The 16,283-nt window shown below is 47.9% G+C and overlaps 1 protein-coding gene across 5 annotated transcripts; it reads right to left on the bottom strand.

Annotated features, from left to right (window-relative positions):
- Positions 1-215: 215 nt before the first annotated feature.
- On the bottom strand, positions 216-15,642 carry LOC148391753 (uncharacterized). Of its 5 annotated transcripts, none has more exons than XM_088387805.1 (14): positions 15,353-15,639; positions 11,526-12,243; positions 6,718-10,165; positions 5,370-5,670; positions 5,023-5,199; positions 4,859-4,947; positions 4,705-4,778; positions 3,667-3,712; positions 3,548-3,588; positions 3,401-3,471; positions 3,162-3,337; positions 2,125-2,219; positions 1,874-2,027; positions 216-1,704 (listed from the first exon to the last, which is right to left on the bottom strand). In XM_088387805.1, the coding sequence occupies exons 2-13, from the start codon at positions 12,063-12,065 to the stop codon at positions 1,896-1,898; spliced, it is 5,190 nt and encodes a 1,729-aa protein (XP_088243931.1). In that variant the 5' UTR covers positions 12,066-12,243; positions 15,353-15,639; the 3' UTR covers positions 216-1,704; positions 1,874-1,895. The 5 variants fall into 5 exon arrangements, 4 of the variants coding, with proteins under 4 accessions (XP_088243931.1, XP_088243932.1, XP_088243933.1 ...); XM_088387806.1 differs by having other exon boundaries at positions 15,444-15,639; XM_088387807.1 differs by lacking the exon at positions 15,353-15,639 and adding an exon at positions 12,516-12,853.
- Between the last annotated feature and the right edge of the window lie 641 nt (positions 15,643-16,283).

The following is a 16,283-nucleotide window of genomic DNA, read 5'->3' as shown; positions in this document are numbered from 1 at the left end:
GTTTTCGAAGGGGAGCAAGAGGAGAATTATTCCCCGGAGATATCCACAGCCCTCCCCCACACCTTGCAGCTATCATCTCACGTCCTCTATTATGGGTCATTATGGAGGACAAACACGTTCCAAGCAATATAAGCACCACTAGGTGTCGCTATTAGGCCAGGATGGGACACTCCCACCTCTCTGCACCGTTCGATGCACCACAAGAGTTGGCAGGGTTTGGAGCTGGTAGACATAAAATGCTTTTTATTATTGGATATATATGCAAAAAGAAAAATCTGATCTTTCTATGACGTTTTGTTTTTCAGATGTACAGTGTTAGAGGCAGCAGGCAAAGGTTACATGTCATGCAAACTAGATAACTCTTAAGTGTACCTTTGCTATAAAGTTAACTTGCAGCAATGCACTGTTTTACAAAAAAAGGAAAAGGGGGAATATATATGTCGGATATGTAAACAGTCAAAGAAATTGCACTTTCTTGGCTTGTTAATTTTTAAAAAAGCCACAAAAACTTAAAAATCACTGACCAATAAAAACATGCTTGTCTAAAAAACATTACGAATAAAAAAGGTATACAATCATAGTCTAATGACAACTGTCTAATGTATTGGTCAGATGTAAAAGAACAACACTATTGGATGATTAACTCTTGTCATATAGTTTTGATATGTACATAAAACTAAATATTGTGTATTGTACGAAGCGAGCGAATGCTCCTAAAGTAAGAGCAATCTAAGAACAATCTGTACATAAAAATAACTAATAAAACATAACCTTATAATGTATCATATAGTCTTATTAGGAGATATTGCTTGGACACAAGACAGCATGGCACTTCTACTTAGCATTTCATATTTGCCATCTTTTTCTTATTTTTTTTTCTTTTAAACACCCTGGGACATTCTGATTGTCAAAAAAAAAAAAAACATTCTCAACGGCAGTCAGTCTGAAATACATAAAGACACACTTGACCTTCCTTTCTTCCCAGGAAGCAATACTTGAAGAAAATAGTTCACAATAAACATTCCTAGTGTTCATAGATTTTGTTTAGCACACAAAAAAATAACATCTTTCTTAAAACCTTATTAGAAATTCTTTTGCAGCGGTGCCAAAATTCCTCTAATCACTAAGACCCCCCCACCCCCACCCCCTTGTCTTCTTATTCACTGGCTTGTAAAGTGAAGAAAAGCCAAACAAGTGCTTTTAAGCTGGCGAGCTTCCTCCCTTTTCCTAAAGGTGCAATGTGACTTTGGAAGCTTCATTAGTGACCTAGTTAGCTCTCCCAGCTCAAGAACGGCCAAGGGTTTGTGTTCTTTTCCACAGTTTGCTTCAAGGTGCCCAAGTAGGAGCAATCCAAGTGCATACACACTTGTTTAGTGTCTTTAGCGTGCTCGGGCACTAGTGCAAATTAATTTTAGCTGGTCTGTTTCTGTTGATCCTCCCTCCCTCTCTCTCTCTCGCTCTCCCCTTCTCTTTTTTTCTCTCTCTTTCATCCCGGACAAAAGATGTGTTGCCATGGTTTCATCCTTGGTGTGATGCCCTTCAGAGCGCTCGGTTCAGCGGCTGTCAGAGCGCGCCGTGATGTCTTTCTCGCGTTTTGAAATTCTCCTCGCTCCGCTGTGTTGGTTGATGTTGTTATTTTTCCAATTCAAATGCAGCACCTGTCCGTGTGTCCTGCGGCGTGGTCCCTTTTCCTCTTGAGTGCTCCTGCCTACACGGAGAGATAGCGTCAATCAATCGGAGCCGAACTATTATGAGTTGAAACGATTAGCTGACAAGTCGATGACTCGACTTTGCTACGCCGAATGTTTAAAGATGAAAATTCAAGTTTAGGAACGGCTTTGCTAGCTCTGGAATGATTTCTCACGAGCTCCACTTGCCTCAATTCGGGTGTTAGCTTATGAATGCTGCAGGGTCAAAAGTAAATCGTTCAGCCGCTTTCTTCTCTGCTCTCTGCTGCATTCTCCCGCTTTGTCTTCCTCCTCCTCCTCCTCATCGTCATCATCTTCTCTGTTGCGGCTCTCCGTGGGCTGCGATGAAAAAGATCACAAAGATAAAAGAAAAATCCACGACTTGTGCGTATAATCGGAAGACTGATTGGAATAATCGTATCCAGCTTGCACTTACGCGGGGGCTGGCGGTGAGCGAGCGGGGGGTGTCGTCGCTGGCGGGGTGGGGGTCACTGCTGGATATCGTCACCTCCGCCACCCCCACTGGTACATCTGGAAAGAGGATAGAGAGAAGTCGTATTGTATTTTAGTCACGGTGATCTAGGGAAGAAGCAATCGGGAAGGATGCTCACTTGACAAAATATTAGGTACGCCTCAGTTTTGCTTGACGTTCTCAGAGAGGTATTAGCGTGGTTGTAGTTAGCATTTGTTAGCATCTCTCGCCGCCTCTTCAATTGCTTTCAACACAACACGGCTGATGAGGCCCGTGCCAAATGTCACACCCTTGTTTCGGCATTTCCTTACACACAGGCGCCATTTCACCTCATGTAGATGTCACACTCCCTCAGAAGTCACAAAACCGCCAATGTCGGAATGGAATCGAAGGCGAGAGTTGCGCTTAAGCATTCTGTGGTTGGAAAAGCACTTAAGTTTGGGCTGCAGCCCGTGACGGAAAGAGCTAGCGATGAAGAGCGGCACACAAGCATGCTTTTAGAAAAAAAAGGAAATGACCCAGGACACCCACAGCACGAGAAACCCTGTCCTAAATCCCAAATCTGGTCTAGAAGCGGCATCATCATGAATGATGTCATGCAGGATCTATGTGTCAATACAGGAGAGCCGTGATGATGACCAGACAAACAACAGCGATGGAGAGATGAAAACGGCATCTATGTTGCGGCCACTCAGTAAATAATGGCTAAAGTGGCAATAAATCGTAATAACGTCAGCTACGTTTAGCGTTAATGTGACGAGAATCCCCTCCCGGGCGCGCACTGTAATCTTCCATCTGCGCGTAATCGAGTCACGTCGTCAGATAATGGTGAGGGCGCAACTTTTTTTTGGGAAGTTTTACTACTCAGTGATTAACTTCTTGTCACACATTAATTTCTTCTTGTGTTGTATTTCAGCCCAATGGTGTATGGAAACGGAGCATGTACTGAGCGTGTGACACCCACAGAAACAAAAACTAACACACACACTTGCTTCATGGACCTGACTTGATGTAGCTATCGTCCCCGCCGGCTCCGTCGGCGCACACCGCGTGCCAGTCCCTCTCCTCGGCCTCGCTGTCCCCCTCTCGCCTCCCCTCCGTCCTCAGTCGGATTTGTCGCTCCCTCACCAGCTCCCAGTTCCTCACCAGGAACACGCGATGTGTCACCACGAAGCTCCTGACATTGGAAACACATCGGCGTCAAATCGCTCTTCCTGAAATGCGGCTTAGATTCCCGTACCGCTCGTCGCTGCTCAAGGGCTCCATGTCGAGGTGAGGAAAGAGGCTGGCCAAGTCGCCCGAGTTCTCTTCCTGAGTGAGGAAAAGCAAATCGGTATTGAGCTTGCATTTTATGCATCGCGACAAACAACTTGTCATTGAGTCTCACCGCTGCGTGCTGAGAAGGAAAAGTCCTCTCCTTCAGTCGGCCTGTGTGTGAGACAGTGAGACCCCATTTGAGTGCAATAATTTGAAAAATTCGAATTCACGTAGTTCTGGAATACTCACAGTAGCGCCGCTTCCTCTTCAGAGGGAAGGCAGGTTGTCTCTGAAGCTATTGAGGAAATAAAATGCCACGGTGACCACTTTGGTATATGCAAACAAGCAAATGAAAAACCACAAATATAGTAGCATGGAAATTGCCAAATAATTGTGTCCTTTTCCTAATCTTGAATATCTGGACCTGGTAATCCCCCAGATACATTTTCCCCATTGGGTATAATATAATATAATATAATATAATATAATATAATATAATATAATATAATATAATATAATATAATATAATATAATATAATATAATATAATATAATATAATATAATATAATATAATATAATATAATACAATATAACATAATATAATATAATAAAATAAAATATAACATAATAAAATATAACATAATAAAATATAATATAATAATATAACATAATAAAATTAATAAAATATAATATAATATAATTTTCAATTAACTTGTTCAGACAGAAATAACCAGAAAGTTTCATCTTCTCTACAGTGAATTTTGTAAAAAAAAAAAAATTGTCACGGAGCTATCTGAAATCCCCAATAAATAAACTGGCCAGCTTAATCAATCACTAGATACCACTCAAGTCAAGTCACTGATCTCGCCTTTGACAGTCCTACGCTTCACTGCCAATGAGTTTCAGGACAAAGAAATATAATAGCTCGGCGGTCACAAACGAGATCCACATTTTGTTCTCCGGATCAAGTTGAAATCCGATGAGAAATGACAAGGCTATTATGAGCCGTCCCAGCGTCGACTAGAAATAACCACAAACTGAAATTCTCTCCGTGATGACGCGCCAACGCTGAACTCGGTTTCAGTTCTGAAATGCCACGCAAATCATATCCGAAGATTGAAAATCAATCCGACTAAATACATCAAGCTGCGTCTGTGATCTCACCTTAGATCTTGCAAAGTCTGAGCATAAGGTTCCGGTTGTTTTTTTTTTAGAAAAGGACTACTCGGCACCAGACACACAATGAAACACCACGGATTTAAATTTCGTCATGTGTCTGCATTTCACCTGGTTGTGCTGCCAAAGCCACATGACATCATAAGGTAACTGGAAATGAATCCTCTTCATCCTCAAGTACTTCCCTGTCAGAGACAAAAGCAGGAGACTTTGGATGAATACTCATGATTGACACCTTCTTTCTCCTCCACTCGTGTCGACTCACCAACGTGGATGGGGGCCGGTAAAAGGCTGCACTCGCCTGGTTTGTACTCGGCGCTCCCTCTGGAGAAAAGTGGCGACTGGGAAGGAGGACTGAAAACAAAAGTTTGGGAATGAAAACAAAATTCACAATGTCATCAACGGTTTGAACATCAGCGATGTGCTTACTCTGTCGTTTTGTAATCATCAGAATAAAGGCCAGCTTTTAAAAATGGCTTCCTGGGTGGACCGTCTTCAGTCTTGTCTCTCTGGACGGCAGCCGGTCTGGATGGGGGTTGCTCGGCGGCCGATCGGCCGAAAGGTTCGGCGGGCGCGTCGAGGCGCCCCGTCTCGTCCTCGGCGACGCTAAAGGGAAAGCATGAAGCGAGAGATAGAGCGACAGGGAGGAAAAAAAGAGAAAGAAGAGGCACTGGTTTAGCACACAGTGCTGAAATGTGCTCGGTTAATATGATGTCGATGTTACACGGCAAACGAGAGGCTGAATTGTGAGAGGGAAGTGTTTGGGGAGCGTTTACCTCTGACGACAGGGAGAGGCGTCATGTTTTCTCTTGCGTCCTTGCTTCCTCTTGGCTCGTGGCTCCGAATCCGTCACCTGTCGCACGGCGCTGACAGCCGCTCCGTCAAGGTCGGACAGCCTCCCTCCGGCGTCACCATTCCTCCCTCGTGCGAGGTCCAGCGATGACACGGTGGGAGGCAAAGCGGAGGGCAGAGGGCGTTTCCTGGGTCGGCCGGGTCTTCGTTTGTTTTTCTCATCGGCGCCGTGCGTTTTTGGCACGCCTTTGAGCTGCCCGCGGCTTCTCGGGTCACCTTGGAAAGCTGTGGTGAAATGGAGGGGGGGGGTGAAAAGTGGCAGAGAGGAAATGAGACAGATGTGGATCAGCGATGAGGCCCGCAGGAGGCGTGAGGTGAGAGCACTCTCGGCTGACTCATGCAGATGGGCCACAGATTAGATGAGTCACGGCGTTTCCTCGGCTCACGCTATTTCTGGGAAAGTGATTTAGAAAACGCATGCATACAAAAACTAACCCAGCACGCTTACAATTTTCTTTGTGTACATGGAGGAGGGGCAACATCTGGTAGCAGCACAATGTATGGAAGCAAAAAAATAATTACAGTCAGTACCACAAATATTGGCCTTCACTTTTGATGGTCTTTCCCAAACATGTTCCACTCATACGTTCTGTCCGGGCAACCTCACACTGACCTCCATCAATCACCGCCGAGCTCATCTTTCCTCTTTCTTGCCATTTTTCCACAGCCTCCGACAAGGCCGACCACGTTTTGCTTATTGGATCTCTCCAAGTCAAATAGGCCCTGTCGGCCGGCGGCCCGGACTTAAATAGCCAATCTTGTGGTTAACTAATGACCGTGCTCGCTGGGTAGCCTTGGGCTCAAACACGGTGCGGTTCGCGACAGCCCCGAGAAAGATTTTTTTTGGCTGCTTCACATCAAGACGCCATAACACTTTTTAGAGGGGGGAAAAAAAATTCCAACAGAAAGCGGTTGCCGAGCGGTTGCGCGTGTGTAAAACACATCCGCCGCTCAGTAGAAGGAGCCTATAAAAAGACAAGTCTGATCTCGTCTCAATCGCTCTCCGGGCTTTAATGTGTGCTTGGAAAAAAAAAAAAAAGTCAACCCTTTTTTTTTTTTTGTAGTTAAACTGCAAGAACAAAATCCCAATTTATGCGTATATCACAGAAAAAATAAAAATAAACTCAAAAGCCTGTCTATCATCCATATGGTGTATTTTTGAAAACATTTTCCAGATATTCTATTGATAGCCATTCTTTTTTGTGAAAAGTGGGCGGAGCTAAGGTAAGGGCGGTAGACATATTTTTAACCCTGAATTTAGCAGCATCTCACCTGTGTCTCTCCTCTCCGTCCAAGCTGGCTCGTCCGTCCTCCATAACCGGTCAGCGCTTCCTAGATTCCTATTGGCCGACCCACTCCTCAAGCCACGCCCCCCGGTCGCTACGTCAACCGACGTGAACAGGTTGGTGTGCGTCGGGGACGGAGGCGTCCTGCTCGGGTGGGGGTGGTGACCGTCGTCCTCGTCATCTGGGTCGGAGGGGATCATCGGGCCTGTGCGTCCGGCGGAGGATCCCCAGCTGGTGTTTGGGAATCCGGCACCTCGAAGTTTGGTCCAACTTTGTCCCAAGGCGCCCCAACCCCCTCCAAACGAAGACAAGTGAGAGGAACCTAACCCCACGGAGAAGAGAGACGCGTGTTTTGATCTCTCTGCCAACGATGATGACGATGCGGTAGCGGAGAAGGAATTATTTGCGTTCTCCCGTAACCACGGTGACTCTTTGGAGCGCACGCCCCCGATTCCTTTTGTCCCCTTCCACCCTCCGCCTTGCCCCAAAATGAACCTCGACTTAGAAGTGGAGAAGGTCTCTCTGGTCTCCTGTTGGTGTTCTAACGCCGCCTCGTCTTCCACGTTGCGTTCGCATAGCCTCTGTCGGTGTTTATGTTTGTGACCGCAGTCACACGGGTAGCTTAAATTGCCTTCGATGTCCCCGCCGAGGGTGCCGTCCCTCAGCAGCCTGTTCCTCCGCCTGTGGAACCTAGCGGGGTTCAGGAGGAGGTGGGCGTGGTGGTGTTGTTGCGAGGCAAACTGGTGAGGGGAGGGGAGCGGGTACGAGCCGGGGAGATGATGGTAAAGCGTGGTGGCCGGCGGGTAGCCGCTGTAGAAGCCCATGTTGTCCACGGTCTCCTGGAACTTGGACGGGCAGCCGCACTGCCTGCGTTCCGGCTTTCTGTTACAATGCAGCGTCTGGCAGGGGTAGAAAGACTGCGGGGGGAAGGAAGGGTTAGCGGCGTAGGTTGAAGGGTGAGGCGAGTAGAAGCCGTTCAGATTGATCCGGAAGATATTGGAACGGTGGGAATGCGAGGGGTGATGGCGCCGGCCCCCGTCGAAAGCCCGATTCAACTCCGATCTGGTCCAGCCTCGCCGGCCGATATGGACTTGGCCGAATTGACCGATGAGCTCTTCCAGTTCAGACAGGAACTCCGGGTCCTGCCTGAGTAGCTGCTGGTGTTTCTTTTTGTGTTTGTTTTTCGCTCTCTTCGGTGCGTTGTGGGCGATGCGAGGGAAGTAATCTGAATGAGCGCACTTGTTGTGTCCGGAACAGGGACAGAGGCAATTGCAGGAAGAGGGACAACTGTAATCCCGCCGTCTGTGCCTATGTCGGTGGCGTTCCGCGGGAGTCGGGTTTACCATGGGATTCTTATGTCTGGTCAGAAGCGGGTCGGCGAGAGAGGAGAGTTTGGGGCCCCCGAGAATCCCGCCGGACCCTTGGCCCAACCTGAGCATGCCTCTAACGCCCCTCATTTCCGCTCGCTCGCAGACGCTGTTGTTATCCGTTCCGATGCCGCTGTCGCTAGGCAAGGTCTCTTCGCTATGCGATTCGCTCCTGGGTGACGGGGTGGCGTCTTTGAGGTGGCCGGGCGAGCCGGGCGCGGGATGGAGCGGAGCGCCGGTTGAGGACAGCTTACATGACGACTGGTGAAAAGGGAAGTGCTGCCTGCCCTGGCAGGGACAACTTTTCTTCACAAAGGGGGACAGCGAGGAACTGGATGGGGGACGGGGGGACGTGCAGGAGGACGACGGCGATGGGAGGGAGAAAGGCGGAGGGAAAAGGAGAGCGGAGCTCGGTTCTGTGACGCTTCCTTCGCTGTAAGGGCTCTGAGCCCCGCTGGAGTGGGTGAGGGATGGGGAGGGGAACGGGTGAGGGGCCACCGGCGGCTGGTTGGACACGAAGAGAGACGTTTCGGTGGGCTGGCCGAACAAAGACGACTGAGCGTAGCTGTGGGAATTCAAACGAGTCGTTTGGGATTTGGGCTTGCGGCCTCTCCTCTTACCCATGTAGATGGTTCCTCGCTTGCTCACATTGATTTGAGGGCCCAGCTTGGTCCCGAAGGAGGAGGACAAGTCAGAGAGCGTGGGCACTGTCGGAGGTTCGATGGGTTTGTAGGTTCTGTGAGAAGTTGCAAAAGCTGGAACACGCTTGTTCTCGTCTCCCGCATTGCTTGACATCATGACCTTGTGAAGTCTCTTCTTCTTCCTTTTCTTCATCTCATTGATCAGCCTCCTGATTTTTAGCTGCCTGGGAGGATCTCCGTTCTTCTCCGTGTCGTCCGTTTTCCGAAGGGGTTGTTTGCGAGGACGGCCGCGCTTCTTTGGGCTCCGGTTCGGAACCGGGCTTTTCTGAATGTCATCGCACTCCAGGAAGGCAACCTCCTCGGGGGAAAGTCTTAGAGGAGGATCGGTGAAGATCATGGTGTGGGATTTGGGTCGGCCACGTTTTCGTGCCGACTGTTTAGGAATCGATACGTTGGGGTCGTGTTTCGGAGAAGATGCTTTTGCCGTGGAAGAAATTGACGAGGAAGGAGTCGAGTGAGTCGGCAACTTGGGAGAGAAACTCGGAGAATCTGCTTCCTGATTTTCTACTCTGTGAGCTCGGTGAACCAGCTTGGTCCAGCTGGGCCTTCGGGCTTTGCGTTTCTTGAGTGGTCTGCTGTCCTGCTCTGGACAAGAAGATGGTGGAGACAAAGGGGGCGGGCCAGAAGATGGGGCTGGAGGAGACCTGATGATGTCATTCCCGCAATCGGCAGTGGTTGCTTGCGGCTCCGCCTGTTTGCCCTCATCAGATCTTCCTTGGTCTGCGACTTGATACGGTTGATCGCATTTAGCCCCGCCCCCCGAGGACGTGTCCTCTTTTCGTTGTTTCTCGAGGCTCATCTTATTTTTGTCGGCCTTTTCTCCAATCTTCAGTTCATGTCCGTCTTTACCCTGTCGCACTTTTCCATCCTTTACTTTTTTCTTCTTTTTGATTTCATCCTTTCTGTCATCACTCGTTCCTCTCTCCGCTTCCAGTCTATCACCCTTGGGTTTTCTTTCTTTTCGTTTGTCTTTCTTTAATTTACGCTCTTTAGCTCTCTTTTTGTCATTTGAGCGCTTTAGTGAACTTTCCTGAACTTGTGACCCGGCGGGTGACATATCCAAAGCGGAATTACAAGTTTCTGTTTTAGAAGAACCTGGAGACGGACAAACGGAGCTGCTGTGTTTTGCCGTTTTGACATCTCTGAGTTTATCTTCAACGCAAAGTCCTTTTTTGCTCTGTACCACGCCATTGTGTTTTTTGACGATTTCCCTTCCAGTTTCGGCGCACGGCCCGGAAAGAGCGGCCGAAGCTTCCTGGTCGGAAGTGGACGAGCACGTTTTGAGCGACTGCTCGTGGATCTTCTCTTTCTTGGCTTTCTCTGACGAACCGGCGGCCTCTGTAATTCCCGCCAGTTTGAGAGGCACCTGGAAAATAGAAAATACACAATCTGCGTCACGATAAACGTTGTTGTCAACGGTCGAACTGACGACAGCGCTTAGGCGAGACAATTACCCAAATGCTTTTGTTTTTGTCCGCCCGGTTAAGTCCAGACTGAGGACAAAGTGACTCAATCAGGCAGAGAAAGGAGGACACAGGGAGTGAGGTGACGGAAAGGAGGGAGGGAGGGAGGGAAGGGGGGGTGACACAGAAAGGAGAGACGGAAGAAGAGAACAGAAAGGGAGTGAAAGATAAATGAGAGCAGGTAGAGAAAGGAGGAGATGTAAAAATAGAAGAGAGGGACTGATATAGAGTGTCGGGCAGCGAGGAGAGCCACGCCATTGGCTGCTATAAATTGCCGCTAATACAGATGAGGAGGCCTGACATTTTGTACTTGTCCTTTCATTTTGCTCGGCGGCAGCTTGAGTGGCGTTTGTGCCGCTAAAGCAATAAGCTTCCCCTCGGGCTATCGTCAGAAGGACCCACGGACCAATGCCTGGAATGGCCGAGCCGGTTGCTGTGCCGCTTGTCCTATTTATAGGTCCCGTTTAGTTAAATGCGCCGCTTTGCTTAGAAGTATGGAGACAATTGCTCATTTGACCTTACGGACGGCGCGGCGAAGTGACGTGTGTGGTGGTGAGCGAGAAAAACAACAACGCTCGCTCGGCTACTGCGGCATGAATAATGGACGAGTCCACTTTTGGAAGTAGCTTGGGCTAATAATCCGTCCGTCCATTTTCTGGACGTTGTGTTATTCCCTTAGAAGAGATGGAAGCTCTCAGCGAGCTGAAATAAAATGCCCGGGGGTGGGGTGGAGGAGGGGGGGGGTCCGTTTACCCTGGGTTTCGTTCCTAAGGCGGTGACGTAACCCAAATTCGTCCACACCATCGTTAACGTTTGAGTGCAAAGTTTGGGAGGAATCAACAATGAAAGAAGAAAAAAAAAAGACTCGATTATCGGCTCGTCTATCCGATTTGGTACTTTCCCATTAAACGGGAGGGGAGTTGCTGGGATGCTTGTTTCCAAGGAATCTTACACAATAATAGTTTGAATGCCAGCAGCTGACGGGCTTGAATGCGTGCGCTCTCGCCGAAGCGAGCGTCACCGGTAGAAACGGAGCTGCGGAGAATTATCACCCGTCTCTGTGGCTCCTGTCAGCTTTACTAAGCTTTAATAGTAAGTTACACCTCATTGTTTTGCGACAACGCTTTTATTGTCCTCGCTCGCTTTTAGCGGCCCGGTCTCAGCGCTGGGGTGACACGTGGATGTTAAATAAGCAACAAGGTCGGGATATCGTAAAGATTTTGTTGGCGAGTTGTTTACGCCATTAAAGCAGGTTTAACTCACCTGTTTGGGGCCCGGCTTGACCGAGGCTACGGCGGGAACATCTGCTGGTGTTAAGGGCTGTGTTGTTGTTGATGATGCCGTTTGGGTGACATCTGAGCCCGAGCGGTTCTCTCTGCTCGCGTCAACCGGATCGGCGGCGGCGGCGGTCCTGGTGGGCAACGCACACCCTCGACCCTGCTGCCTCTGATAGGTTCTGATGGTTGGCTTGCAGACGTAGCTCTCCAAGATCTTAGGCGGCTTCTTGGTACGCTTGGCTTGCACTCCGATGCGGAGTCGCACGTTCCCGTCGGGGCAGCTGGTCTCTCTGCCACATATCTGCCCCGCGCCCCCACAGCGCCCTTCAATGAGCAACTCCAGCACCGCCCCCTTGTCCCCTTCCCTCTTCTTTCCTCGCTTGTCCTCCTTCTTACCCACGTCCGAATCGTCCGTCTCCACGCGTTTTCTCTTCTCTTGGTCTTGCTCAAAATCCTCAGGTACAGTCGAGGCATCCAATGTGGAGTCTGTCCTTAGAGGGCTGTCCCCCTTCATTCTCTGATCCATCAGAGAAGTCAGGGGGGAGGAGAAAACCGCTGAATAGTTCCCAGTATACCACTGAAGGAGTTTTCCTGCAGGTGGAGGTCAGGCTTGGAGAAAAAAAAAGAAAAAAAAAACCACTCAGTGGAGCTTGTTCATCCGGCAAAGACAGATCTTCTCCTTTGGGCTTGAGCTGACAAAACGCCTGTTAAGACGAGAGAAGAAAATAGAATCCAGCGATTAGTCGGTGAGCGCAGATGCTGAGCAACAGCAGCGGCGGCGCGGGAACCGAGAGGAAAGTCCTCCTTTCAAGCGGGCAGCTGCAAAGAGGCGCTACAGTGTGTGTCCACAAAGATGATCTCATCACACCGAAGACCCCGGGGGGGCTCATCAACACGATTCCCAGAATGCCTGCACTCAACTGCCTGGAAGCGAGACTTAGTCACATCATTGTAAAACACTAAACGCTCAACTTACGGCAGTGAAATATTTTCAGTCCCTTCAATATCAGACACGCAAGCTGCCGCCATCTTTGCGCCTTCTGTTCTCAGCTACTCCTTCTTCTCTTCCTGGTGCTGGGCTGTACTTTCTTTTCTCTCCGAAAAACTCCCCGTCTCATTTTTGGCAGTAAGCTTTCGCATGCATTCTCTATTAGCCCCCTCCCCTCCCCTCTCTCTCTCTCTCGTTCTCTCGCTCTGAGTCGACCGACCGCACAAGCCTAACGGTCAACTCAAACACTATATTCTTGTTAATCACAACCATATTTCCTCCTACACTTCATTCTTTTCCTCCTTTTCGACTTAAATCCCTCCATTCACACTACTCCGCAACACCCCCCCCCCTCCCTCCCTTCCCTCTCAGTCATGGTAACACCGCGTCGGGAAAAGGGGGGAAACTTATTTTTGGAAAGGAGCGCAAATTCCTTCTCCTCCCATTGCTTCCTCTGAGTCAAGTAAGCTTTTCATTGACCCCATTGTAAATGGACGTCTAATGTGACATTAGAGCGAGTAACACGCCCTAAAATAACATTCAGGCCACCAAAACAAACTCGCTTTTGGTTCAGGCCAAAATTGGCCCCCCGGCGTAGCAAATGGATGCAGCCTTCGCCCGTCCTTCATAACGTCGGCGTTCGCATCAAGGGAGGCATTCATTTCACAATAAAAAAAAAAAAACACACCTTGCCAAGCATTTTTGCGCCTCTTATGACATCCACTCAAGCGCCTCAGGAGCATTCGAGATAATGTTTTCATTTAGAGCCCCCCCCCTTCTCCACACACATCCCCCCAAAAAACCATTCGCTCGAATCAGACAGAGGAGCTCAAATCAACATCAGTTCCAGTAAGAGACATTACGTAAGACCTTTGGAAAGTATTTCCACCGCCAAACCCTGCTGTGAAATTTGAATAGAGTACACTGTTAAGTATCTTTATTAATGACCACCTCGTAAATCATTGAGAAGTAGATTAGGGACTAAGGACCGAGCCCTGAATTCCAAAAAAATTGTAGCAAATAATTAGAATTGGCTATATTGAAATATACATATTCCCCGAGTTCATTGTAGAATCGAAAATCCCTGCACAGCTTCCTTTACAGTCTCATGACAGGTCCTTCAACTTGAGAGAAATCCATTCTGCATGCATATTAACAATCTTTTATACTCTCTGGACTATTCCGCCCAAACATAACTCTAAATTATCCCAACATTGGACCGGCAGTTATTTCCCGTGACAGGATGATAGGTGGACCTGACACACAGAGTGAGCTTGGACTCCTCAGCAGCGCCGAGGCGACGATTAAATCATGATAATGGCCCCCGCCGTCTTTTCCGGCATCCAATGGCGGCGGCGGCTTTATCATCATCAATAACTGCAAGCATCTGCCTGACAACAGCGCCGGTGCGGGAGCTCAGCTGGATGTCAGGATGCGGTGTTAAAAAGCCTTGCGGAAGTATATGTCCTCACAAGACACGTTCATTTCGCAGCCACTGTTTGATATTAAATATATTTACTGAGATTTTTACCTTTATGTAAATTAGGGTTACATTGCAGCTGTAAGAATAAAAATCTTCAGTTGGTAACAGTTTGTAAATTTAGCACAAGCTAAAAAAAAAAAGCAGGTGCAGTAAGTTCCCATAGTTGTAAAAGTCAAGTGTACAAAAGTGGAACCTTTACCGTACCAAGCCACTGTAGCTAAATGAATGTACCTCTTGTGGTTAATTATTGGACTCAAATGGGTTTTCCCCTGAGTTGGAAGGTCAATGGTATCATAAATCTACATTCAAGAAACCCCCCATGGAGCGCTTTTATTGACCCTCTATGTAACTCATGCCGGATTTCCACTGATGGACAAAATTCTGATATTTTTTTGCTCTTGTGGCACAATTGGGTCATGCGTCATGGGAGCATGACTAGAAAAAAAATGCATGTAATCAGAGATGGATTGAATCAGTCTTCCTCTAAACATGGATAAAAATCTGTCACCCAACTGATATTTGATAGTGGATGTTATGTGATTCGTGGGATACACAATGAATAATTGTCTTCGTGTTATGTTTAGTTTGACAGTAAACTTCAAGTGTATGTGGCATTAAAGAGACAAGTTGTGTAACTTGAGTCAAAGCAACAACAAAAAAACACCCAAACACAGCTCATATCTTGAAAAAGTCAAAATTGGGTCACTCTTATCTCAAGGCACCACAGTATACATCAGGCTGGTGAAGAGTATCAGTGTCGTAGTATCGCAGCATTTTTACAGTTGTATTGTTATTAATGCATCCGACCAGGTACCTTTTCTGGTTCCCGAACCTCAAGTTTCGGAACCCATAGAGTAGCCACTCTATCAATGAAAGTACCCTCCTTCCTCCACTTGTAGTCTGAGTGTTACACGCGCAATTGTGTGTCCTTGTGAGTGTGTCAAGCGTACATTGTGTACCCATATGGCAGCTGCGTAGGCTCGCTGACATTTCCACTGGAGCTACTTCGAGTATGGGCAGCGGGGGTGTTGCCGCACTCTCCTGTCAGTGGTACAGGAGAGCGTCCACGGACAAAAATCACGCCTGACTGGCACGTAACAACAACACGTGTAGTTTTTTTTTCTTTTTCCCTCAATGGCAACACGCACACGGAAGTAAAAATGCGCCACCTTGTTGTTTTTCTCCCTCCTCTTACTGGCGGGAAAAGACAGCATCGTAAGACACACTCGGCAACAAGGGATAAAATTAGCGCAAAGTGTACACTAGCAATGCTGCGTGGCGCTGACAGGCCCACGCAGCGTAGCAGTGACAATCCGGAATGAAAGCTACGCAGGCTACTTACCTAACAACCCCCCGAAAAATCAGCGAGAGCGTCCCGGAGCAAACTGCGTTTAAGACACGGGAGGTGAAGGTGTTGCTGTCCGGATCCTTACCCGCCTTCGTTGTACTGTGTGGTACCACCACCTCCGCCCACCCGCGTGACGACTGAGTGGTCCTCAAGCGTGAATGACGTGGCGTGGATCGGACGGGTAAAAAGGTTAGAAAAACAGAGCCCCAACAGAGCGAGCTGGAGTACATTGGCGGGAGTGTTTTCATAATCATACAGTAGCGAGTTCTCAGTCCGCCGTTAGGGGGCGCGCTAGTTGCTCTCAGCCCTGTCTTTTTTTTTTCTTTAGTCACTTCCCGGGTTGAGAAAGTTGCGTCGTTTCCCGCCAGTCAGAATGAGTTGCGGTGTGTCCCACTGGCATTGAACGCATCACCACCTGGGGGGGGTTAGGGTTAGGGTCTCATATAAGAGACCACCGAGCTACATTAAATTTTATGAAATAAATGATTTAAAAATAAAAAGAAATATGCAAACACACCCAATAAATGGTTGGTTTGTTGTATTAACTATATAGGTAAACACAACTTAGTGGTTCATATTTTTGTGTCACATTTGTCCTAAATAGATAATCCGTTTCAGGGTCAGATGATGTCATAAAACCATATTTATGGTACTGACAGCATTTAAATTTTTTTGGACCATACTAGTGTAAAAATATATTGACCATTGTTTGAAATAAAACAGTTTTAAGCAATGAGACTCTCAGTATGAACGTGATAAGGGAGTATCGTTAAGGCTGGCCCATATTTTCATCAATATTGTAGTTAAATTCTGAACTGAAAAGGTCCAACGGCAAAGCAAAACCCAAATCATCACTTTAACTAGTGCTATGCACCAAATTTGCTTAGGGGATCAATAAGGCCTATCATTGTGAGTAATATGATGC

The sequence above is a fragment of the Syngnathus floridae genome, chromosome 10, assembly GCF_059516105.1.
Source record: "Syngnathus floridae isolate MCC-2025c chromosome 10, RoL_Sflo_1.0, whole genome shotgun sequence".
Classification (NCBI taxonomy): Eukaryota; Metazoa; Chordata; class Actinopteri; order Syngnathiformes; family Syngnathidae; genus Syngnathus; species Syngnathus floridae.
This window is presented reverse-complemented; position numbering and strand designations above follow the sequence as displayed.

Bases quoted from the DNA above. Each gene is read 5' to 3' on its own strand.
- LOC148391753 (XM_088387805.1), bottom strand. From the start codon at position 12,065: ATGGATCAGAGAATGAAGGGGGACAGCCCTCTAAGGACAGACTCCACA. The intron at 3,589-3,666 runs GTGAGTATTCCA...TCTCACACACAG, and splicing joins GAAGAGGAAGCGGCGCTACT to GCCGACTGAAGGAGAGGACT. The intron at 2,028-2,124 runs GTAAGTGCAAGC...TTTTCATCGCAG, and splicing joins CGCTCACCGCCAGCCCCCGC to CCCACGGAGAGCCGCAACAG.